The sequence below is a fragment of the Rissa tridactyla genome, chromosome 1, assembly GCF_028500815.1.
Source record: "Rissa tridactyla isolate bRisTri1 chromosome 1, bRisTri1.patW.cur.20221130, whole genome shotgun sequence".
NCBI lineage: Eukaryota > Metazoa > Chordata > Aves > Charadriiformes > Laridae > Rissa > Rissa tridactyla.
The window spans coordinates 176926861-176951548 of NC_071466.1; the positions used below are offsets into that span (position 1 = coordinate 176926861).

Here is a 24688-nt window from a genome sequence, read left to right on the forward strand (position 1 = left end):
CAGTGTATTTTCACGCAGAGAATAATCTCTAGCACCAAAGCTCTGAGGTTTACTGCAGCTCAGTTTTCAAAACTAGCATATAGTGTGTGTGCTTGTGAAAAATATGGCAGCAGCTGGTAACTATACTGGTGGCATGACTTGTTTCAAGGTAATTTCAACGCTACCCAGAAGCTAAGTTTCTACACTGCTTAAAGCTGATACTTTTATTGAAAGCTAATAAGTGATAAGAAAGCTAATAACGTGATCCAAAACAAGGAAACAATTTAAGCATCAGAGAGTGAGAACCAATAAAAATACTGTAGAAATAAAGTTCGATCTGATATTGAGAATATTAAGAATTATTATAGTTGTCTCTAAGGACACAAACCTCATTATGCTCCTCTGAACTTCATATAAGCATTTTTCCAACAGTCTTTCCACACAAAATCTAAAAGAAAATAAAAACCCTCATCTGCCTAAATTTCTCATCCACCGTCCTCATCCTCCACGTCTATGGAAAAAAAAGATGGGGCTTATAAGAGGAGGAATGACTGGGAAAGCTGTTCCTCTCCTCTGTCTTGCTTCTACACTCCCCTTCTTCTTCAGACTTTAGTCTTTACTCACCAGGAGGCAGGGCCAGATCAATGGGCTGTAGGGTAACCACCGATTGGGGGATCCCAGAGCATACAGGGCGCAGGTACCTCGCAAGCAAGTCTCTTCCCCCAGCTCACAGCCTTTGGAAGAATGTTTCTAACACCTGGACCTACGTCAACCCCTTCAGTTTAACCGATAGATCTTCTTCTGTATCAAGGCAGGTTGGGTGCACTGTGTGCAAAAGCAGTGCAGTCTGTCTTTAAAGCATAAGATGGGAAGATCTGGAAATGTAACAGCCAGTGAATTGGCGAGATCCATCCAATTTCCAGAAGGAAAGTGACTGTATGAGAAATAATGCTTAAGTAAAATCCAAATATCATCCTGTGTCTTAGGTACCAGCTCATCTTGTATTTTCTAGCCCTTTTGTTAAAAAAAAAAATCTAAAAAACCAAGCTACGTTCAATAAAGAATTTTAAGAGACATTAAAAATGTTTCCTCTGAAAGAGTCAGTAAGTGTTTGATCCAAACGATATTAAGGGCAATTCATAGAACCAACAATTTCAATCCTTGTCTGAAGAGTCAGTCTCACATAGGGGCCTCATTCAAACAAAACATGATTTGGAAGAGTTTCAGTCTTTAAAAGCGATCTGCATTGTTGCCTTAAAAACAAAGCCATGAAGGAACACCCTTTGTAGTTTTTGGATAATTGAATTTTTTGATTCATTATTAGGACTTTTTTTCACTCAAGTTAACTGATGGTCTCCAAGAGGTGACACGAAAGAGTGTGGGCTTTGCAATGGCTTTGGCAAATTGACATGTCTTTGTCCGACAAACTGACTTTAGGTTGCTCTCAACAAGGTAAAGAGCTACAGATTTCTTTAATGTTAACTTTTTGAATGTGACCCTAGGGTCCAAGTTCTGTCACAATCTGCATGGACATATATATATATATATAGACAGCTGATGGTGATTGTAATTCTCACCTGCTGCAAGTAGCCACAAGTAGCCACATCTGGGTCTGTTTGGTTTTGTTGGTTGGGTTTTTTTTTTCCCAAAAAAATAATTATAAAAAAAAGACCAATATTGATAGCTCTTTTTTTACAATTTTAGTAAAGACTTTTTGCAAAAAGAAGTTACATCAAAAATTGAAAGGCTCTACAGAAAGCCTGCCAAAGTCACTGGAAAGATTCCCACTGCTGTCTAAGAGGTCTGGGTAATTGCACCTTTAGAGTATAACTGTGAAGTAATTTAGTGTAAATCTAAACACAGCCTTAACCATGAGGTTGCCACCAGTGCTACACCTCTTTAAAAAATTCATGCAGAGCTACTGATTTGATTTTGAGAACTGGTTCATAGCACAATTTACTAAAAGAAACGATGTTACAAACATTCATGGCACGTGCCTGGAGCACTTACAAGGATGCATTTGTACATACAGCACCAAACCAGTCACAGAGCATCTTAGAATCATAGAATGATTCAGGTTGGAAGGGACCTTAAAGATCATCTAGTTCCAACCCCCCTGCCATGGGCAGGGACACCTCCAACTAGATCAGGTTGCTCAGAGCCCCATCCATCTTGCAAACATAAGAAATGCTTCCCTGCCCCTTCAATTGCCATGTATGGTATTAAAGGCTAAATATCTTAAACATCATTGAAAACACACAGAGAAATGAATATTCAAGTCTAAAAAGGTTTTTTTGCAATGGAGAAGTCGCAACCCTTCATTCTTTTTCTTTATTTGAACCCTCCTGATTCAAGTGGTGTATTTCTAGGAATATTATGTCCATAGCATTTCTAAACATACACTGCAGTAAAGAAAGATGGAAAAAATGGAGTTCAGCATACTCAAAATACATTGTATTAACCGGTATCTCATGATAGGGAGAAACAAGTACTTTTTGAAAATATTAAATAGCAGTAATGGATTCATTTTTCCCCCTTAATGAGGTTTCAGTTGTTGTTTTATTAAGAAAAATGCTGCTAAGAAAGAGAACAAAAAAAAATACAAAATAAACAATTATATAGCATTCATGTTCTGACTGCCACACAGGAGAGTCTCTGGTTTCCCTGGGCAGCTGTCAGAGCAATCAACCTCAGTCACAGAAATCTCCTATAAAGGGGAGGAAAGTAAAAATTAAGATGAGCAACCCCCCCCCCGCCCCAACCATATGTTCCACGGTTTCCCTTTTATCTCCTCTGAAATTCTATTGTTACCCAGGAAAGTAGCACAGCCCGAGCTGCAAATTTAACAGTTTAAAATCTGTGACTGAACTTACCTTGGTAAAAAATTAATTCCTGGAGAACACAACTTCCAGTCTGTTATGCCAGCTGTTCTGCTAACAAATGACAACTCCTCCTTCCTTTCTAGCTGTGCCATGAACTGACATATCAAGATAACGCAACATGATTTTTGACAGATCAAATTTGCATTGGCCACAATTATTAGACACGTGTTGTGGAGAAATGACTTTGTTTGCCTTAATCACGTGATGGACATATACAGATAAATAAAGGCCAAGAAAAAGGCTAACCACTGCTAAAGGTATTTTGCCTCTCTTTTTATGCTTAATAGTTTGTTTATAGCAATACTGAACAAAAGTGAACAAAAACACTAGGGGAGATGAGAGGGGAGCAAAGCAGATGATGTGCACTGTTTCTGCTTATGATGGGCTAAAATCAACTCCGTAATCACTCTTTGTCACTTTTGAATTACAGATCCGCTTAGGAATTTTGCTCTTGGGATCATCTTTGTTTAGAAAGTCTACATACCATTTTGCTTGTTACTGTTGAGCATTGGATACCACGGAATATAGAAGTCTTACTGCAAGAGATGTAAATTAAAACTTGATGCAATGTTAACACTAACAGACAGCTTTGACTCGTAAGTGTTGTTTTTATGCATCATTTTATTATTTTCTATCTGTATGGCAATTCTGCAAATCAGCTTGCATTACTGGTACATTTTTTAAGAAAGGAGTTCCTTTGGATTTTGAGCCAGAAAGCTTATTTTATACCAGGACTGATGGTACTCCAGAGCCCATTGTAACCAGCTCCATCTGCTTTCAGAAAAGAACAAAATCCCAGTTATCTAAACTGGCATAGGAAAGCGTTTGGAAAATTCTGTAATTTTCTCCTATTATCTCTTTCATCCATTTCCCCTACTGATGCATTTGTTCCTTGCAATGATTTCTTTAAGCGAACCATTTGGAAATTTATAGAAAGAATAAGTGGCATTGTAAGATGCAGTCATGTGGTCATTGACAATGACAAGAAAGTGCCTTCTACTTTAGCTACCACCTAAATGGAACAAATTAAGAACATATTTCCCTGTGTAATGCATAGCCAAATAGACTGCTTTAGTCTTGAGAGCATGTTTAGATTACTAAGATTGAGAAAAATCAGGAAATTAGGAGAAAATATAGGTATAATTCAGTAACGGCTAAGGCATTATAGGTTTTTGGTGGGCACGACAGAAAGAAAAAGCCCGTGTACATGAAAAAAGGAACACAAACTTCTCCCTCCTCTCTCACACACAGTACAACTTAGTTCCTGAGTGATGTGCAGTTTTATATAGGAGACCACATTCTACCAAGAAAAAAGCATATTCCACTCTTAGGGACTAAGTAAAAAAAGTGGTATCAAGGGAAATTACAAGGTCCGTAAGGTCTTTAAGCCAGAGTCTTTTTTTTACTGTGTTCCTACAGTGGCAGCACAACTGTATCCTGATTCTGACTCCTGTCCTCTGTCACAATGCAAATAAATAGCCATAAATGCAGTGTATTTATTTTAAATATTAGGCAAATATATTTGACCTTCAATCTGAGGATCTTCATGTTCTGAGAGAAATCAATGATCAATGATTCAGAAGATCTTTTAATTTTACAGATGGATAAAACTGAGTTTAAGCAACTTCCCTGAGGGTGCAAAGAAAATTGACAAAGCTTGAAGAGAAACAGATCTTACTTACATCATCCTTCCTAAAAGTGATACAGCAGCAACTGTAATATAGCAATAGGCATATTTATATTATTAATAAGCTATTGCATAACACAGATACACATGGTATTTCACAAAGCAGTAACTGTTCCACTCAGAGTAGGTTCAGGCAAACTAAATAACCACCTTCCAGAATTCTGGCTTTAATATTGATCTGCTACCTCAACAGTTAAAAATGAGAAGTGTCTAATTAAGAAGTCAACATATTTAAAAAATATGGAAATTAAAAAAAGAGAAAGATCACCATCAAGAAGTCAAAATGTATCTCAATCACTACACATCTAGTAAGTAGGAAATACCCTTAAGATATCAGGGCATATAGTGTAGTAATCATAGGTAAAAGCTGGTTTTAAATGATGCTCACCATTGGCGGCCACATTTATTACTGCTTTATAGAAACTTGCTAGTGTTCTAGAGGTTGAATCACTGTGCGTTTGTGTATTGTAGTCTCCTTTGGTGCTCATTTATGATGCCAACAATAAATCCAAAGTCATCTGACCTCTGCAATTGAGCCAAGAAGAACACCTGCTGGAAATTATCCCTTCCAAATGACAAATTATGGACACAGTGTTTACATCAGGCAATTTAAAAATAAATAAAAAAAAAAGATATTATTGGCAGCTTCCCCCAAGTCCTTTTTTTATTGGTACAATGTCTCCACCATACTTATGAATAACCGCACGCTCTCTCATGGACTTACCATGCAACTTATTACTGGCATCGGTTTAGGGATTCAGATAAAGAGTGACATTTGGTCTTCCTGCTCCATGTCAGTCAGATGACATGACGACTGACAGTATTTCAAGGCTCTTCTATCGAGAACTAAGATCAACTGTCACATTTTTGACTGAGCTGGAGAACCCTGACAGGCTCTACAAGTAGAAACAAGTGAACACAGAAATTTCTCACCAACAAAATTTAAGAAACAGAGATTTAAAAAAAAATAAATAAAAATACTAATTTAAACAAAATAAAACTTTTCAATCATAGAATTACTACTACTGTTATTGTTTAAAAAGACTCAAGAGCCCTAGTTACAGACAGGTGACTCCCATTCTAAGCTCTGAATGCTTGTGCACACAGGTGTGCAGGGTGACAAAGACTCCGAGCAAAGGATACTGTTTTCCAGAAAAAAAAAATAATCAAGAAACAAATGGAATATGGAGAAAATAAACCATTTTAACCTATGGTTATATTAGAGATTGTCCTATGCATCATTGTCCATATTACATATTTATATGCAAGCACCCACTCAAAGTACTAATACACAAAAATATATGCGTACATATGTATATTCATACACACAATGATCTGCACATATGTGTGTGCACATATACAAATTGATAAGCCAGGCTGACTTGAGCATGGCAGAAGGAAAATGAAACCAAACAGGTAGAGGGCAACAAGCACGCACCAAGGATAGAGGGAACATGACAGGTAAGGAGAGTACACCTGACAGAGAAAGGGGAAAACAACAACAGCAACAACAACAAAAAGAAAGAAGCAAACAAACAAACAAACGAAAGAATCAAGAGCCCAACAGCCTGCTGACTTGCATTTCAACCACAGGTTTATTTTTCCTTCAGTAATAATAGATGTTAAACTGGAACAGCAGCTGCTTTGTTACATACCTTCAGATGAAGTCCTGAATGCCAGGGGCTGTCCCTTTCCCTGCCAAAACCTATGTTCAGTCACTCAGGCAAAAGTGTCATTAAGGGAAATAGCTGTGCCTGATACTGACAATTCTAGAAGGCATCAAGGAATTTAATATTAAAAAAATTATGGGTTTTGCACACTGCAAAGCCTACTGAGATAGAAATTTATGACATCTAAACACACTACAAAAAAGAATTAAAAAAACCCCCACACCATAAAACCCTACAAATAATTATAATGTTCTAAGGTTCACTTTACTAACAACGGAGTATACTGAAAATTTAAAAAAAAACAAACAAACAAGCTCTATCAACTTTTTCTTCTCTTCTAGCAAAAAAGCTTTGCTGAAAATATACAGCATAACTAAGTTAGTTTGTAAGTACAGACATACTTGTATTCAAATCAAAATGGATATGCACGTGCATGCCAGTAACCAACTGTGAAAAAAAGGAAGTTTGCACTAAAAAGAAAATGCAAACCCTTTCCAGAGCTCTTCCCTGCCTTTACATTCTTTTGTACCTCAGCACTGGAGAAAAGCTAATAGCCGTACCTAAGCATTAAAAAATAAAAATGAAACCTCTCCCAGCAGTATTCTTTTATTGGAACACAGCATGAATGCACTCTGACACTTTGGTTTCAAAGCATAGTCTTCCATTCTGGTACAATACTCAGACTCAAGAGACTCACATTTAAGGGTTGCCTGCATTATGAAACTGATATGACTAGCTAAGGTGACCTCAGCAATACACCTTGACCAGCAGGAGTAGGGAAGTGATCGTGCCTCTGTACTCGGCACTGGTGAGGCCTCACCTCAAGTGCTGTGTTCAGTTCTGGGCCCCTCTGTACCAGAGGGGCATTGAAGCGCTGGAGCGTGTCCAGAGGAGAGCTACCAGGCTGGTGAGGGGTCTGGAGACCAGGGCATATGAGGAGAGACTGAGGGAGCTGGGCATGTTTAGCTTGGAGAAGAGGAGGCTGAGGGGAGACCTCATTGCCCTCTACAGCTACCTGAAAGGAGGTTGGAGAGAGGTGGGTGTTGGCCTCTTCTCCCAGGTGAACAATGACAGGACCAGAGGAAATGGTCTGAAGTTGCGGCAGGGGAGGTTTAGGTTAGATATTAGGAAGAATTACTTTACTGAAAGAGTGGTCAGGCACTGGAACAGCCTGCCCAGGGAGGTGGTTGAGTCACCATCCCTAGAGGTGTTCAAGAAACGTCTAGATTTGGCACTTCAGGGCATGCTCCAGTGGCAGAGATTGTTGTGGGTTTTTTTGTGTGTGTATGGTTGGACTCGATGTTCTCAAAGGTCCTTTCCAACCATGAAGATTCTATGATTCTAATTCCACAGGTTTTCTTCCACATGCATTTCCTTTAGTAAGCATGCAAAAAATCCTAGAAAACTCATTTGTAGAAGCAAGGCTTTAAACTTTTCTGTGCATTGTTTCTGCATTTGTACCAAGTTTTGTTCACCCTTTCCCATTTTTTTGTTTTTCTATTCAGAGTGCATATTTAGTATTTCCTTTATCCAGGAAAACAAGAACTGGTTTAATTTGGGACTATTAGTTGTTCATAATCAGTCAATGATTTCACTAGATGTTACTATTCAGAAGCTAAAAGCTACAATACCAGGCAGGGTTGTCCTCTCATACATTGCTTAAGGCTAGACCTATCTAGAATGAGTTTAAAAGGTTATTAACTCTGCTTTATAAGCAGGCATGCAACAGTCTCACAAGACTTCTTGCTTTAGCATATACAAGATGTAGTCATAAGAAGGTCTTTATATCCCTCCCACAAAGGCACACTGCAGTACAGTCCTTCAGTGGTTTATTTCTTCTGACACAGCAGCAGATGCTTCTCCATCCAATTTCGACTATTAAGAGTTCCAGGGGAATTAGAGAAGCAAATAGGTAGGACTTTCATCCATGACACACAGATGTAACAGCACTCGTAATGCTTTACTTGTACTGCAAGAATGCAGAGATAAACAGGAAGATGCAGAGTCCTTGACCTGAGTTTAGGATCCAGTTAAAGGCTCAAGGTAACAATACAGAATGATTTAGAGAAACTAGCCCAACACAAAATGTGGTAAAAACAAGAACAAAAGTCTTCACAACTACTTTGTAAGCACAGCAGTGCCTTTCACTTAACCTTAAAGTAGAATTATCAAAGCAGGAAAAAGTGCCTTTAGTTATATCCATATCAAAACTGCTCTAGTCATATTTTAGTCTTTCAGACAATCAACTTGAGTCCAGAACAGAGTAAGGCGGAGGTTCGGATTATTTTTACTTACCCTTCCCAACATTTTGAGAGGAATCCTGGCTATATGTTTTTTGTAGTCTATGTCGTATACAGCCTGTTCAGAGCAGAAAAGAATCCCATGGGAAGTTCAAAACTCAAGGGAAGGGAGACAAGGAAATCAGTATTTAACCTGAATGCAGATTTTGATACAGGATGACCCACAAGATTTAAAGAAATACTTAAGAAAAGTCAGCAGGCAGGATAGTTGACCTATAATGCACTTATGAGAGCATCCCTATTTCAAAGATCAGATTTCAAACCACAAAAACCTCAAAGGGCCTTTTCAAAGGCATTGATCTTCATGAAGCTGGGTGATAAAAATCCCAAAACAATGTCACAGATCACTTAGAGCCTCCATTCAGATTATCCACTCTACACCACTTCTCAAGCTTGTGCTCCTTCTTAGAAAAGACAGGCCATGGTTGCACAGTATTTCAGGAGCCCAACCCTTTCCTAATCTGCATTTCATCCTCAAAGTGCAGCAGATTTTCCCAGATGATGATTTCAAGACAAAAGCAGCCAAATAAATATTATTCTGTAACACTTTAAAAAAAAAAATCACAGTAAGAGCAGAAAAATACTAAATAACAATTACAGTGATTTCTTTGTTTTTGTAATGCCACTGCAGAGAGACAAAAAATAAAGCCATGTGATTTTATTTACTAGTTTATCTATTTATTATCACCTAAATTGTTCTTCGTCCTGAGGCTAATAAGAGGTTTCTTTGAAAAGCTAAGACCAACAGCAATCAAAATACAGGATTTATGGTAGAAAGCTTCTAGCTTTTTTTTTTTCTTTTATACTTGACAAATGAAAGCCTTACAGATAGTTTGTAACCATCAAGGTAACCTAAAGCGAACTGTATAGTCATGAAATATTACTTCTGTGAATTTCACTGTTTTCTGCTTTTAGCCACTGTATCTTATTCCAAATTACATAAGACCATTTGAGACAAGATGCTTAAAGCTACCTTTGCATATGTACTATCATAGTTGGTAGAAACGGGAAATTGTGTCTTCAGTAGCACGTGAAGACCTAGGCCAGTAAGTAATAGTATTACTGTTTTGGCGAAAAAGTAACCAACCCAAGTGAAAAGCTTCTTTCTTCCTCTCACTACTCTGTAGTGCATATCAGAAATCATTTTGTATATGTACACACAAAATAGTATTCATTTCAGCTATCTGATTACGCAAAAATCTGCCAGCCCAAACAACTGCGAAGCAGCTGAGCTCCTTCCAACCAGGAAGCAATGACATCCTGGTGCAACTTTTACCTGGTATTCTTAAGCAAGTTTTATTCAGTTACCAAGCATGCATTAACACCAACAGCTTAAATTTAACACTGAGTGGAAAGAAAAGGAACCAGCTAAGAAACCAAGACATTACTGAAATACAGCACTATATAATAATAAATTCTTCTTAAGAAGAGAATGAATTAATCAGTATTTAATTTCCCAGATGTTTTGGGGAAGCAATGGGTCAAAATACTGCTCTGAAATTGAGACTTTGTTGCAGATAATGGCTTAGGGAAGGCAAAGCAAAAGAAAAAGCATAAAAAAGAAATATATGCTATCTTATTTACATCATAGTTCTCTAATAGGGGGAAAAAATAACGTAAATATGCAGCCAAGGGCATGAATTTTGAATTATTAAATATGGGGTTTGTATTTCATAAAATGATATTTAATACCATTTATTGAGCCTGCGAAGATTTTTTTTTTTTTTAATTTGAACAACTGCACTAGCATTGAGTGCACGGAAGAATTTCAGAACGCGAGGGGAGTCAGGTGGTGGGGCCCCAGGGAGGTTTGACAAGTGGGAGAAATAATTCAAGTCTTTCTAGCATAAATTTTGAAACAGAAAACTCATGGAGTACGGAGGGAAACAGTTTAAGGGAAAGAGGGAGGTAATATGTGACAGGCTGCTGTAGCAAAGAATTTGGAAAGCAACTGTAGTTTTATTCCCACAGCCCATTTCTCCTTATCAGATGGGTGGGTTCTTCCTATCTCTGCCTAATTCAAAGGTGTCGAAGAAAAAACAATAGCAAAACAAGAAGAGAACAACCCTTTCTCCCCAGCCCTCAAGACCCCTCACTATCCCCTTGCCTTGCTATTTTTGATTAAAACACTGAATATATGTCCTGAAAAAAAATCAAAACTGTCAGCTGTTATGAGATAAGGCATAATAATGAACATTGAGCTTAATGAGTCCCTGACTCTTCACCAGATCTTCAGACCTCCAGTTGTTTGGAAAGCATCCCCTGACAGAGACACAGATGGGCAGATGGACAAAAACGCACAGAACATACATATATATGTATATATGTGTAGGAAGGACTGGGGTGGTGAGAGGGGGAGGGAGAGAAAGCTCAGTTGAATGACCTCAGAGGTTAAAATAAAAGCAGGATGGAAGAAAACAACTTTTTTGTTGAGATAACAAGCAACATCATCACGGAATCACGGAATCACGGAATCTTCAGAGTTGGAAGGGACCTCTAGAGATCATCTAGTCCAACTCCCCTGCTAGAGCAGGATTGCCTAAAGCACATCCCTCAGGGCTGCATCCAGGCGGGTCTTGAAAATCTCCAGAGAAGGGGACTCCACAACCTCCCTGGGCAGCCTGTTCCAGTGCTCTGTCACCCTCACTGTAAAGAAGTTTTTCCATGTATTTGAACGGAACTTCCTATGTTCTAGCTTGTGCCCATTGCCCCTTGTCCTGTCACTGGGAACCATTGAAAAGAGCCTGGCTCCGTCCTCCTTAAACCCACCCTTTAGGTACTTGTAAACATTAATCAGGTCCCCCCTCAACCTTCTCTTCTCCAGGCTAAAGAGTCACAGCTCTTTCAGCCTTTCCTCGTAAAGGAGGTGCTCCAGTCCCACAATCATCTTGGTTGCCCTTCGCTGGACTCGCTCCAGTAGTTCCCTGTCCCTCTTGATTCTAGGTCCTCAAATGAAAACGAGCTATTAAATAAGAACACTAACAACCCTGTCTACCCCATATTTCATGCTATTATTTTTAAAAACAGTTGTTGGGTGACTACAGCATTAGTCATAAAAATGAGAACTGAGATGTGAAAATGGGGAGCACAGACAGTAGCAGTATGAGCATGTTTGCAAGAACAAACTGTGCTCCTGACCTAACTGCCTCATGATGGCAACATCTGATTTTCCCAAAATGTTGTTCTGTGCTCTGAATTTTAACTAAGACGAAGCAGGCAGGGATGGAGGAACAGTGTGATGTACATGTTGATTACTCCTATTTCATTTGTCCCTTCTAAACCTTCTCTTTTCATTTGATTTTTAAAGGATTGCATACCAAGACTGCCTGATGCTTTTGACGGTAAACTACTGTTTTACCCTGTCAGGCAAAAAACTGACTGATTATTGGACATTTAGTTAAACTCCAAATGACTACCAGGGAGACCAGCAAAACATCTAACAGTAGACAGGGCTTGTTTGATATTTCTGCTTATTAATTATATTTAGTTATTGCCCAGTAATAGAGTCTTGGTGTATGTTTAAAATCCCTTGGAGTTCAGTGGCTCATCTGCCTACAAAAAGAAAGATTGAAAGAAATGATGCAATTTGTTCTGAAAGCAACTGAGATCCCTGCACTTTCTCATATTTAACTTTAAAGCATATATTTGGGGTGGTGGTGATGCAGTACTAAAAAATTCCCTTCAGTTTCACTTGGTTTGCATCAGCTTCTAAACAGAAGGACCAAGGCCCTTGATTGACAGTCTTTCAAAGAAAATGTGATGAAAAACTATCCCTGTGACCATAGCAAGCATTCTGGGTGTGCAGAACTCCAAGCCCCGTGCCAGTGATGTAAGCAGAGGTGCAAAGGTTCCTCTTTTGGAAACTAGCAATTCTGCAAGAATATCATTACTACCATATTCTGCAAGATGGATTTCAAATCTAGGCACACATCTTTTGGTGTGAGTCAGGAGAGAGACTCAGTGGGCTTGCCTGAAACACCCTAGACATTGTGGAACAGAAAGCAGTAAATTAGTTGGCAGACAAAGCGGATCTGCCAAACCTTTAAGGGACCAAGTACTATTGTTACTAGGAAGCATTTTGTACATTACTATAGTTCTGAAACAATTTTATAGGTTTACACAAGGTCAAATACATAAATGATACTTGAGGGTATTGCAGCCTGTGTTATTTGCCTGCGTGTTGTCTCACACACATCTGTACGCCCACAGTGAAGCACACTCTCAGGCTCCCACCCCTAGTCTCCAGACTTTAATAAGGCCACAGCTGCAGCATCATTCAAAGGTTTGGCTTTGCCTGCCTGCAGCAAGCAGGTGTTCTTCCAAGATACCACGTAACCTGGATAGTCTGTCAAAGAAATGGCCCCAATGGGACTTCCTTGTAGGGGAAAGCATTAAAATTAAGTGACTGGAGTAGTTGGGAAATTTTTGATATTTATTTTACAGATTTGACTAGCATAAACCATGCATGTGGCAGCCAATTACAAATTTTTATGTTGATTTTGAAAACAGAAGAACCCTGCGGAATGATGAAATACAGATAGATAAAGCAGTCTTTTCAGTTTTTTAAAATGGTTATTTGCAGCAAGTTGCCTATAGAAACCTGTTATTCAAACTTCTAGTTCATAGCTTTCTCTACCATTTCCCATGTACTAAAATCATGAACCTACACACCATACTGTAAAACAGCGATATATGCATTTGCTACTTACTGGCATTTATGTCATAAAGTCTTGAATATTATCATGCTTTTTAAGTAAGAAATTACAGCACACTGTGGGAATGGCAAATAGATGCAGAAGCACAGCATTTAACCTGAAATCTCTACATAGACGGAGTGGTATATCTGGCACATCCAGGAAGGATGCGCTTTGGATGGACATACCATGGACACATGGTCCTCAAGCAGATAAAGCTGATGGACATCCCAGAACTACCCATTCCAGCTCATTATCAATTTTCCGAGGCTTTGCACCGAGCTAAAAGACTTTGTAGAGGGAAGTCCTATACCTGTTTTCTGCTGGAGGTCGAATTTATTGATTACAGTGATCTTTCTAAAAGTCTTTTTCCTCTCTGCACTCCTTTCTCTTAGCCTGCCTCCCTCCTTTCCTCAACATTTCAGCCACAGAAATTGGAATACTGCTTCCACGCAGCTACCAAAAGCTCTCATTTTGTACTCGAGGGCCAAACAGTCGAGTACCAGCCCAGAGTCACCTGCCAGTCCCACAGACACAAACAGACTAGTGCCAAAAATCAATAAAACTGTCATCGCATCTTGGAGCTGCAGAAAGGCTAAAGAGCTTGATAGTTCTGCAGCCATAAAATGAGTATGCATCTGTTTAGAATGCAGCTGATAGCATTTGATGGGTTTTGAGATAAGGAGTATGTCTGAGTGTCCTATGGACATGATAGTTCATATGTTAACAACATAAAAATTATATGAACATAATTGTCCAGGCACAAATCCAGATCATAGGAAAGTAACTATATAGCATGTACTATCCTATGAAATGATTAGAAAAGTGAAATGCCAAAGCACAGTCTGTGTTTTTAAAACTACCTGAGAAGTTTTATATCCTTAATTAATATTTGATCCATTTGATTTTTTTTTTCATAAATTCCCCATGCAGAAAACAGTCCAGTGACAATACATTCTTCAGCAACGCAACAGTTGAGTCTTCCCACAACACAATATTTTTCATTTATTTATAGAACATGAGCTATCCAAGAGATTCTGCTTGATTTCTGCCTGGTCTAATATAGGTAGAGCACTGTTAAGACATCCATGTCTGCCAGTAAGTCAGCCAGTATTTCCTCAAGCTGTCCATTTTTATTTCACTCATTTCTATCTAACATATTTCAAAATTTGCTTTATAACCAATGCAGCATAAAGAGATAGCCCAATTACTACTACTTCTTGTGCTTCCCCATTACCTTTAAAGCCTTATTTTATTAAAACATTAGCCTTCTATAATGAACTCAATACTAGCATACCAATGATGTTAAATTACTAGTAAGGATTCCTGAATGTAATGAAAATTAACCAGACTTCTGTTTATTATCATCACATTTATTTCTTCAGCATCAACCATGCCACAGGAGCACAGACTTTTAGCAGCGACAGAGCCTTCAGTAGCTGTTGCATAGTTCTACAGCTGGATAAAACATCCACAGGCTGGCTCAAAGAAAACGTTTGACCTTGAGGTACAACAGATCCTCTTTGAAACAAACTTTCTCCTCCTAAGCAATCTGAAGAGTCAGACTCTAGAAGTGAATCTGCAGGTATTAGACATGAAGGGGAAAAAAATCCTTTTGAAATAGGAGGGGGGTTGGGGGAAGAGGGGACTCAAGCATACTCAATTCCAGATCAGATAATAACAGTTCAGAAAACAGTTCACCGGATGGTGAGATTAATGCCAATATTTCTCAGCTTTTCTTTTGTGCCACAGAAAGGTGGGAATTATGAGTTGCAGAAATTCCTATGCTCTAAACCATTTATCTCCTATCATACACCTCTGTGTCTTTTCCATTTCAAAAAACCTGCTCAAAGGCTGAATATATTTTCCCAATAATTTAATCACATGTGTTATCATGGTATATTTCCTGCAATTTAAAAGGCTATTGTCTGTGACCGAGTGGCTTAGATTAACACATACAAATCTCAGAGGCACTAAAATGAAGTATTTGATTTTGTAGGTCTTAAAATTGTTTCATTTATGTTGCCCATAAATTCCCCCAATTTGGGTTTACCCCAAACAAGATCAAAATTATTTAAAATATTAGCCAGCAGCTTTCATACCAAAATTCAGAAAAAAAAGCAACCCAGCAGCACTGTTTATAATAAGCCTGTGTAATAATAAAGTACATAACCTGCACTCTAATACATGATTTGGACATTAACAGCCCCATTGAACCTATGCAGTAATTCAAAGAGGCCAGTAAATCTCATTTTAAGGTCTAGTATATGAAGAACAGTACAGCCACAAAACGCTACACCAGAATTCACACTCTCTGCTGGCGAACCCAGGCACGCCAGGAAGAACATGTCCCAAGTCTGTCATCCCTCAGTTAGCATAAAGTGCATTAACCTGATGTTAAACCTTATGTCACACACCGTGCCTGGTTCAACAGCAATGTGACTGATGCCCACACCCGAGCCAGATCAGACATACACAGGTAAGTGAGACAGCGTTGCATGGAGCCACGATCAAAGCTCAGGGAATTCTGGCTTCATCAGACACAGCCAACACAAGGAGGGTGTTTATGGCCAACTCTATTTTGGAAAGGCCGCATCAGCGCAGACAAATTGCTGATAGATTAATAGGAAATAAATCTGAGACACAGAAACATCTCAGAACTGCCTGAGGGTTGAGTGAGTCTTGTTTCTGCCGAACAGTTCTGAAAAATCTGCAAAGCCTGTTAGGTATCACTGGTGGAGATTTTATTTATGTGCAGATATTACCACATATGGTAAGAAAAGTTTGAGAGAGAGTTAAATAACAAAGCAGGTTAAGGAATGTGATAAAGAAGGCTTTGTAGGGTTTTTCAAAACATTTTTGCTGAACTTGAGTTTGAGGAATTCCTCCTAATCTAACAAAAAAGTATTACAGAATTTTGAACTTCTAATAAACTGGAGAATAAAAAAACCGCCTTTGTTCAGAAAAATCTATGAATGTAATAACAAAAGACCAATAAAACATGGGAAAATAGAAGAAGGTCCTGAAGATGTTAAAAAGCATCAAATTCAAGTTTATGAAATAAGCATCAGAAAAATTTCCAGACCATAGTACGAGTAAGTAAAGCAGACAGTAAAATAGACTGCCTTTTGAGACAGTCTGTTGCAGAAGTGGGATTTCCAAAAGGATTTTCTGTATTGTGGAAGAGTGAGCTTAAACTGCCTTGGGCACCGAATGATGAAACTTGAGCAACAACAACAGATCATCAAAAAAAACAAATTATACAGAAGTACTGGTAGTATACAATAGGAAGGGTCAATCCACCCACTGTAAAGGACGAAGATCTCAAACAGTATCAGGCTGATGTCAGATGCTTTGTTTCAGCATGTCTCTGCCATGAACTCAGCCTTGCTAGTGAGTAAAGGTTTTGCCAAACAATTTGCTAGATAAATTCAGGGAGCTTTTGACACAAAATTACCAGGCAATCAATCAGTATTAGAAGGAAAATTACTAGACAATGAAGAAATGGAGTCCTGTAACAGCAGTTCACTGTACTGCAATAGTGTGTGAGTACAGCAGACTGCTATATTCTCAAAAGCACGTTAATTTCCAGTTTACTAAAAATCAAAGAGTCTGCAAGTGGTTCAAATATATTAAGTATAATTAAAAATAATCTTACCTTCTTTTGATCTTCTAGTTTATGACTTACTGGATTCCTTCCATGTTTGTTCATCTCTGAAGATAAATCCATCACATTCACTCCTTGCCCTTCAAAACGAAATTGGTTCAGCAATACAGCAAACTAATCCAAAAAACAGGGGCTACAAACACAGCGGCATGGTAGTTTTTTCCATCACACACCATCTCTGAACATCAGTGACTTGGAGAAATGAATAAGAAACCCATCGATCGAGCTGAGGAAAACTTCGCAGTTCACTCTTGGGACTTTCCAAACCACCATAGCGTTTTAAAAAGCTGATGCTTAAGAAAAATATTCATCCGCTACTTTTAAATCCAACTGCTATCTGTGTCTTTCTTCACAGATTTCCATTTTACAGAAGGTTACATCCTGACTGTGAACCTGTTGAGGAAAAAAAAAATAATAATCAAGATTGATTTGCAATTTGCTGTCACTTTTTGTAACTGATTATCTGTCTTGCTCAGGTGTGCAGGTTGTTTTTTTTTCTTTGTTTATTTGTCTTGGTGTGTGGTTTGTGTTTTTTTATTTTTAATTATTTTTTTTTAAAGGAACTAATACTGTTTTGTGATTTAATACTTGGCAGGATGAACCTATGCATGATGCCACTTGTCCCCCTCTACGTCACACTGGGCACGCAGAGTATTCACTGAGAACAGCTAGTGAATTCCAGCTACAGACATCAAGGAAAAGTTCAAGGAAAAAGAAGAGCAAAGACTATTTGACTAAAGGCAGCATAGATGAAATTTTTTTATCTTTATCATGTACTTCCTACTCAGTGCCTTCAAAAAGTAGTAACCAGTATAATGTTGACAGGGTCAGACAGTGAAAACCTGCAGTCAAAATACTAAGTCCTAGCCAATATGACAACCTAAAGAAAAAAAAGAACACCTCGCCCAAAAACTTATCTTGAAGGCAGGGGGGAACAAAACGAAATAAAACCCCTGCAAACAAGATTTGTTACCAGAAAGTTGAAGTTCTACTAAAAGGTATAGAAAAAGCCAATGTCTCTTCTGTCATTTTTGACAATAAAATCATAGAACATTCATGCCTTCAGTGTAATTGAAAGACAATTGTGCTTAAACTGAATTAACTGAGTAGAGGAAGCCCACGTAAAAAAAATAATTTGAATGCCATTTTAATTAATTTTAAATGCATAATGTTCACAACGTGCCTTCACTAATGCACATGGAAAATGAAATATGTCTAGATAGTATATTGAATGGTACACGTTAGGTCATGCAGTCTGTGTCCAATAAAATGACATTGAAAAGGTTATTTTCTCTAAAGAAAATAAATAAATCCAAAATTCAGTGGAGTCATTACTGAACTATCAGCTTAAACTGTCTTTTAATCAGACCTCAGGTGCAAGTGTTACTCTAGTGTAATTGATTTATACTTAGGCCAAGAATTATAAATCTGATGGCTGAATTTTGCTTCCAAAGAAAGAAATCCATATTTAGGCATCTATGTTTTTGGGTTTTTTCCCCCAAGCTGCCTAAACCTAAGGTTCAGAAACAAAGACTGAACTGACAGTCAAGTCTGACACCTGCTCCTAGGAGGATCTGAATTAACCTTCTGCATTTGCAATGGAGGCCACTTACGTTTTTTAATAGAAGCCCTTACTAGGCTCATGCGATGCCAAACAACTCTTATTGCTTAGTTTTTGGATTGGTTGTTGATGGTATCTTGGATTTCTCTGAGTATTCTCACATTTGCATTTTTTCACCCAGAACTTAAAGGCAAAAGATGTTGTGGTCCATGGAGAGTTCTCCTTTTTTGATAACATTGAACTAAAAACAAACAAACAAAACCTGAGGATGCCTAGTCCTACTACTAAAATAGCAAGCTTTATTTTTGTGATCCAGTTATAAACAGGAGAAAAACTTAAGCTGTTACGACATGTAGGGTGAGTCCACATGCGCGAGATAAACCCAGTGAGACAACATCAAGGGCTCGATATTGATACAAAGAAATACTGACAGCATGTTACCCTATGAGATACAGATTCTTCTTCAGTCCAAAGGGTGTTCCAACAAGGAATAAAATTGTAGTTATTCTCAACACTACAATGTGAGGCACATATTACTTATCCCTATTTATCTTTACATACATTTGACCGTGATATTAACAAAGGACTGATCAGGCAATAAGGACAAGTCTGTTCCAAAAATAACTAGATGCAAACAGAAGATGCATCTGCATGGTGAAGTCATAGGAATATAACCAATAGTACGTGAAGCTGCTACATGAGAGAACGCACACCCAGATAGGAGCTTTAGCCATCAAACACAGCTTTAGCCTGATACACGTCACCTAGGCATATAACCAATTCCATTTGCTAGTCTAACTTTTGAGAATCACCTCCTCCTGCAAATGACGCAGGTAAGCATTATATTACAAAAGCACTCACCAAAGACTCAAATGCTCAGACAGCATTTTTCTATTCATTATTTTTTCTCACCCCGTTTCCACAGAGGCTGAGATGCAGCAGGACAGAGACAGACATCGTTCTCAGGCACCGGCTGCTCCCGCCCCTGCCCAGAGCCTCGCAGGCACAACCTCTGATTCTCCTGTTTGGCAGTTTCAGGGATCCACAAAATTCTCAAGTCCGTAATGCCAGGATGCAGAAGAAAGATGAAACATGAGGTATCGCTGTAGCGATCAACATCTGGATTTACACTTGTAACAATTCTAAAGCTTAGATAAGTCAAAACCAAGCTGTTAAAAAACAGCAGTTTCCCTGGTTCGTTTCATGGTCAGATGTAATGTAAATTATATTACACCCCGCGCCTGGCAATTATGCTATACTAGGCAATTAAGCTATTCGGTGGAACTGTATGGTGTTTTCAAGCCAAAGTTGGACAGAATGCAAATAATTTTGTTTGGACTGCCCTCATTACTTTTAACATGCAAAGCACAGGGTGGCAATTCTTGCTCATTCCATTCAGCACATTGTTCCAAGGTCTTCAGCCTTTTCAACATAAACAGCTGTAATTAAATGCTCTTGACTGGCAAATTTTTTTATTTATTTTTTAACAGTGGCACCCGATTTATTATTCACCATTTTACAGTGATATTTAACATACATGCAATCATAGCATAAAATACCCAGAGTCCTAGAGATTCTATTGATCGCACACTAAATAACATAGATTTTACTAAGTCACCTACAAATATAAAAGGCAAGGTGAATTAGAGCTTTTTTACAATTTTATTCCCTTAACAGACACGTAACAGTCATTCATTAATAATCTCCAATCATTTAAAGATACTCATAATAAAATAGTCTGGCAGATTAAGCATTTAGCACTGCGAACACAGGCCTAAAGGAAGTGAGCAAGCTATCCAGGCTAGGACCATTCCTAGATTTTCTTGTTAAACAACAAAACAACAGAACAACAAAAGGAGGAAAATATTTTGCAGGAGTATTTCTGACTAGGAGTTTCTGCATTGCTCCTCAAGAAAAGCACTACGGAAGGCATTGACAGTAATTAATCTTCTGGGTTAGGTACACCTACTACTTGCCTAAATTCAGGTAGACTTAATTCAGGTGAAGCATGCCTGAAAGAACTTGTTGTTTTAGTTCACTATGAGCTACAGGTTACTCCTAGACTAGTGGGGAACAACCCCAGATTATATTCTGAGAATTAACCAAAGCCATGACTTCTATACTACCCTTATTATCAACAGAGATAGTTCTTGAAAAGTTTAAGCTGATTGAATTCGCATGAAGAAATCAGCCTCCTCAAGACCTTTGAAGGCCTCTTCCACATCTAATTTTTTTATTATTATTTTCCCTTAAATGGCATATTCACTAAACATTTGGTGTAAATTAACAAAAATATCTTTCAAGAGTCTGGATGTCACAAGTCAGTCTGTTTGAGGAGCAGGGGCAGGGAGGAGGGAGTTGTAAGCAATTGTTCCATCTTGGTCAGTTTTCAAGATTCAACAAAGAAAAAGTTGCTCTACAACCTTATGAAAAAACTAGATAACAAGTTTTTTTCCTGGGTTTCCTTCCATTGTCAGTGGCCTTCTGATGTATTAAAACTCCATGACTTCATAAGGTGAATTCTGATGGCTACCTAGGAGATTGCACACCAAGACGCTGCTGTGTTGTAGTTATCATTGGCAAGGATGGGAATGAGAGGTACATTAGAGCCCCCCCTTATTACTGTCTTTTCCATGCAGCCCACATGGATATTCTCAACTTTTAGCACACCATTAAAGTGACTTTGCAGTGAGCTTGAGGCAGGTGCAGGTATGAAACTGTGGCTGTAATTTTTGCTTTTCAATTTTTCTTGTTTGTGTACAGGATAAGTCTACTGAGCTGCATCCTAGGTATTATCAGCTGCACTGGTAGAGATTTATGGCGAAGAGCATTTGAGAGTTATGTTTTTATTAAAGCTTTTCTGGAAATATTGATACAGAAATCATTTTCTGTGTATGTTGATAGGAAAGGCAATGCAATTTTTAGAGGGAAAGAATTCAATTTTTCATTGTTAATACCTCATTTTCAAAATGGAGCTTCTACTTTACATGCAGTTATAATGGTGATGCAGAATTTGGGGGCTGGGAAAGTGCAAAAATTGAACATGACACCTGTTCACCTCTTTCACACACAATAGTGTCTATGCCAGGACCAAAAGCAAGTGTCTCAGTATACAGCTAAAGCAAATGCAAGTGCCTCAGTTCCTCCCCAACAGTGTTGCCAAGGATGGCAGCATGGCTGAGAGAAGAGGTGGAAGGGATTCAAGGCTCCGTGACTCCCTTGAGATAAGGAGTGGGGCACATTTTTGTGCAGGGTGTCCTCTGCCCCACTGTCCTTGGGACTGATTCTTCAGGCTATTGCCATAAAAATGAGGTTCACCACTAATATTTTACAGAGTTTTGCAAAGTTATTCAGCTCCACATTGAAGACCGGCAGTTCAGGGATACACCAGAGATGTAGCTTCCATCCTTGATAAGCTCCTATGAAACCTCTAGGTGATGTGGCACCCCAGTATGGTTCTAATAACTTACCCATAGCAATAGCTTCACAATGGCCTCAAAAAAGCTTGCCTCTAATCATGAAAGCTTCTTAGCTTTCTTTGTAGTCTTTTCCCACAGGGAGAAAGCATTTAGGGTCTTTCTATGGGTCTAACTGCAAACATAATGATCAGGCACACAAAGAGTTATTGGGAAAAGATGATGATGTTGACTCTTGGAGGATTTGAGAGCAATGCCAAAGAACACTGCTTTTAGCCAGCATTCAAAATGAGAAGCCAATAGCTATACTCTGCAAACACATATGATAGAAGTGCCATAGAAAGGCTTGCCTGCACCAGATAAAAGCAGCCTGGGAAGGCAGCTGGTAAGCCAACAAAATATCTCTAAGCAGCGAGGCTTGCCTACTGAATTATTTCTTCCGATACAAAATTAATTCTTGTCCAAACATCAGTAAAACTGGTCCAAATATACTCCTGATTCACAGCGATACAGAAAGTTGCAGTGTATGGAGCTCTTTCCAATCAATGCAAAGGTGTTTACTCAGATTAAAAGTGACCACATAAGGGCAAGTCCAGAGATGATACTTAACTTCCTTTGTTAAGTGCATGTGTGGCTGAAACATCTTGTATTATTTCCGTAAGCAGTGTTATCCTATCCTCTGCATTTCTTCGTAGGGCAAAACTCCTCTTCAGCACAGAATGCTACGCTGGAGTCATCACATTATCAGTGAGGACAGAATTAAAATTGTTTGCATTGTTCCTGGCTCTAGCCAATGAAAATTAAACTTTTATTTTCAGATTTTTACACATTAAAGAAAAGAATAAAGGGGAACCTAATACTTAGATTCTTGCAATGCTGTTCTATATAGCAGGATTCTGATTCTCTCTACATCATCAGACTGAATGCATAAGCTAACACCGGTTCACATAGTGATTTAGCGAGCAAAGTTAATAATAATAATGATGACAAATAATAAAATATAATTTTTATTATTTAGTAATAATTTTATTGATAATATTATTTAATAATAAAATAATAAATTATATATAAAGAGACTGTTCTAAATCCTGATATTCTCAGAAACCATTGCTATAAGTGATACAGCAACTCAAATTCTTTTGGCTTTCTCAAATCCTTTTTATTTTTCATAGCAAGCTCCATCAAACAGGCTGAATGCTACACACAGAATTTAGAGCTGCTATTACACGTCGATTTTATTTCAGACTTGGAACTAGTACCAGACAGGAATGCCTTCTCTCTTCCAATTCTTTGGCCATTGAGTGTCAGAGATAAAGAAAGCCTAAGAAGGGGAATACAAAGTACATTTTTGAGTGATAGTCCAGTCCAGCCTTTTACTATGGTCTCTCATAGAATCTCTCCTAACGATTTGATGCAAGGGATGACGGTTTTGTTGCATGCACAGTACTCTGTGCCAGGATACATAACTGAGCATCAGACCTAAATGAAATTGCTTATCTTACCCAACACTGTCCTGCTACATATGCAATCCTTTGAGTGAGACATAAAATGTCTACGTTTAAATGTGCCTTACAGCACTTCTGCAGAGGTGCCGTGCTGGACAAATTCCAGCTTGAATAGTAATTTCAATTCCACCTCTAATTTCAGTGGGATATTTCTCCATTTCTGCCCAAAGTTGTTTCAAATGTTCCTCTGTACCTTTGAAATAGATACCATGTCTCCTCATGAAAACAGTATGGTGCAATTTTTACATTTTTAATGTTTGGGAACCAATAGGGAGAATGAACATTCCTTATTTGTGTACCTGTTAAATAGCTTACCATATCTGTATTATTATTTGTAACACTGCATGTACAACAACAGAGCTTCCTTGAAAAAGAAGGAAGATACATACTCTGCAGAACCTACCAAAAATCCAGATGGGATTAAGAAAAATAAACCAGCACTGAGCTGGAAACAAAGGGGAAGACAGAAGGCATATTCTCATATTCTAGGTATACTATGGAAAGAGTGGGCAATAAAACACAATTTAATCAAAAAATGGAAGCACACCTATATGGAACTTAAACAGTTTTCTTACATAAAGAGACTGTTTCAGTTAATGGGACAGAGAAATTTATGAGGCTCATGAGAAAGGCTAATCGAAAATAGTAGAGAGTTTGAAATTTTGTTTCTAGGGAGCTATTATGCCTTCCTTTCTGTTGCTTTTGAGTTTTGATTTGCAGGCTGACAAAAGACGCAGCTGATCTGTGCCTGAGCAGTGGCCGTTCTTCTGGGACTTCTAGTCATCTACAGCTATTGCTCTAGATTGCCAAGACACCGGAAATCCCAGACAAATTACTAAATACTTATTTTTGTCCACTTTACAAAATTTTCAGGAAGAAAAAGGCAATGTGCTTTGGGTAATACTTAGATATTTGGTAGCTCTATGGAGACTAATATATCTGGTATTTCTCAATACCCCACATATGTTAAAACTTTGCTACCACTCCACAAATGGCAATGCTGTCCAAGGGGACGTGTGTTCTCTCTTAATCATAGGCTACAAGAGAAACAGGAACACGGACCAGAGTTTCACAAATGTCACCACTTTGAGCAGTTTATATATTCAGACACAGAAACAGCATACTGAAGATTCACCAGTTATTCTTACATGAAACAGTTAAATCCACCTCCCCTTACTGAAAATGAGGACTTACTTACACTCCCCACTTTGATAAATCTAAATCCTTAAATCTTAAAAATACCATTAAATCACACAGCCTCTCTTGGCCTACCATGACTTGCTAAATAACTCCATTGGATCAAAGAGCTATCTGCTTTTTCAGAACC

At 38.3% G+C, this 24688-nt stretch overlaps 1 protein-coding gene across 1 annotated transcript in view; it reads right to left on the reverse strand.

Moving 5' to 3' along the window:
• The window catches only part of NAV3 (neuron navigator 3), a 421955-nt gene extending 404966 nt beyond the window's left edge, over positions 1 to 16989 (reverse strand). Inside the window, exon 1 of the mRNA XM_054207726.1 lies at positions 16871 to 16989. Within this exon, the coding sequence (XP_054063701.1) occupies positions 16871 to 16942 (72 nt within the window). The 5' untranslated portion in view covers positions 16943 to 16989. The remainder of the gene's footprint in view (positions 1 to 16870) is intronic.
• Between the last annotated feature and the right edge of the window lie 7699 nt (positions 16990 to 24688).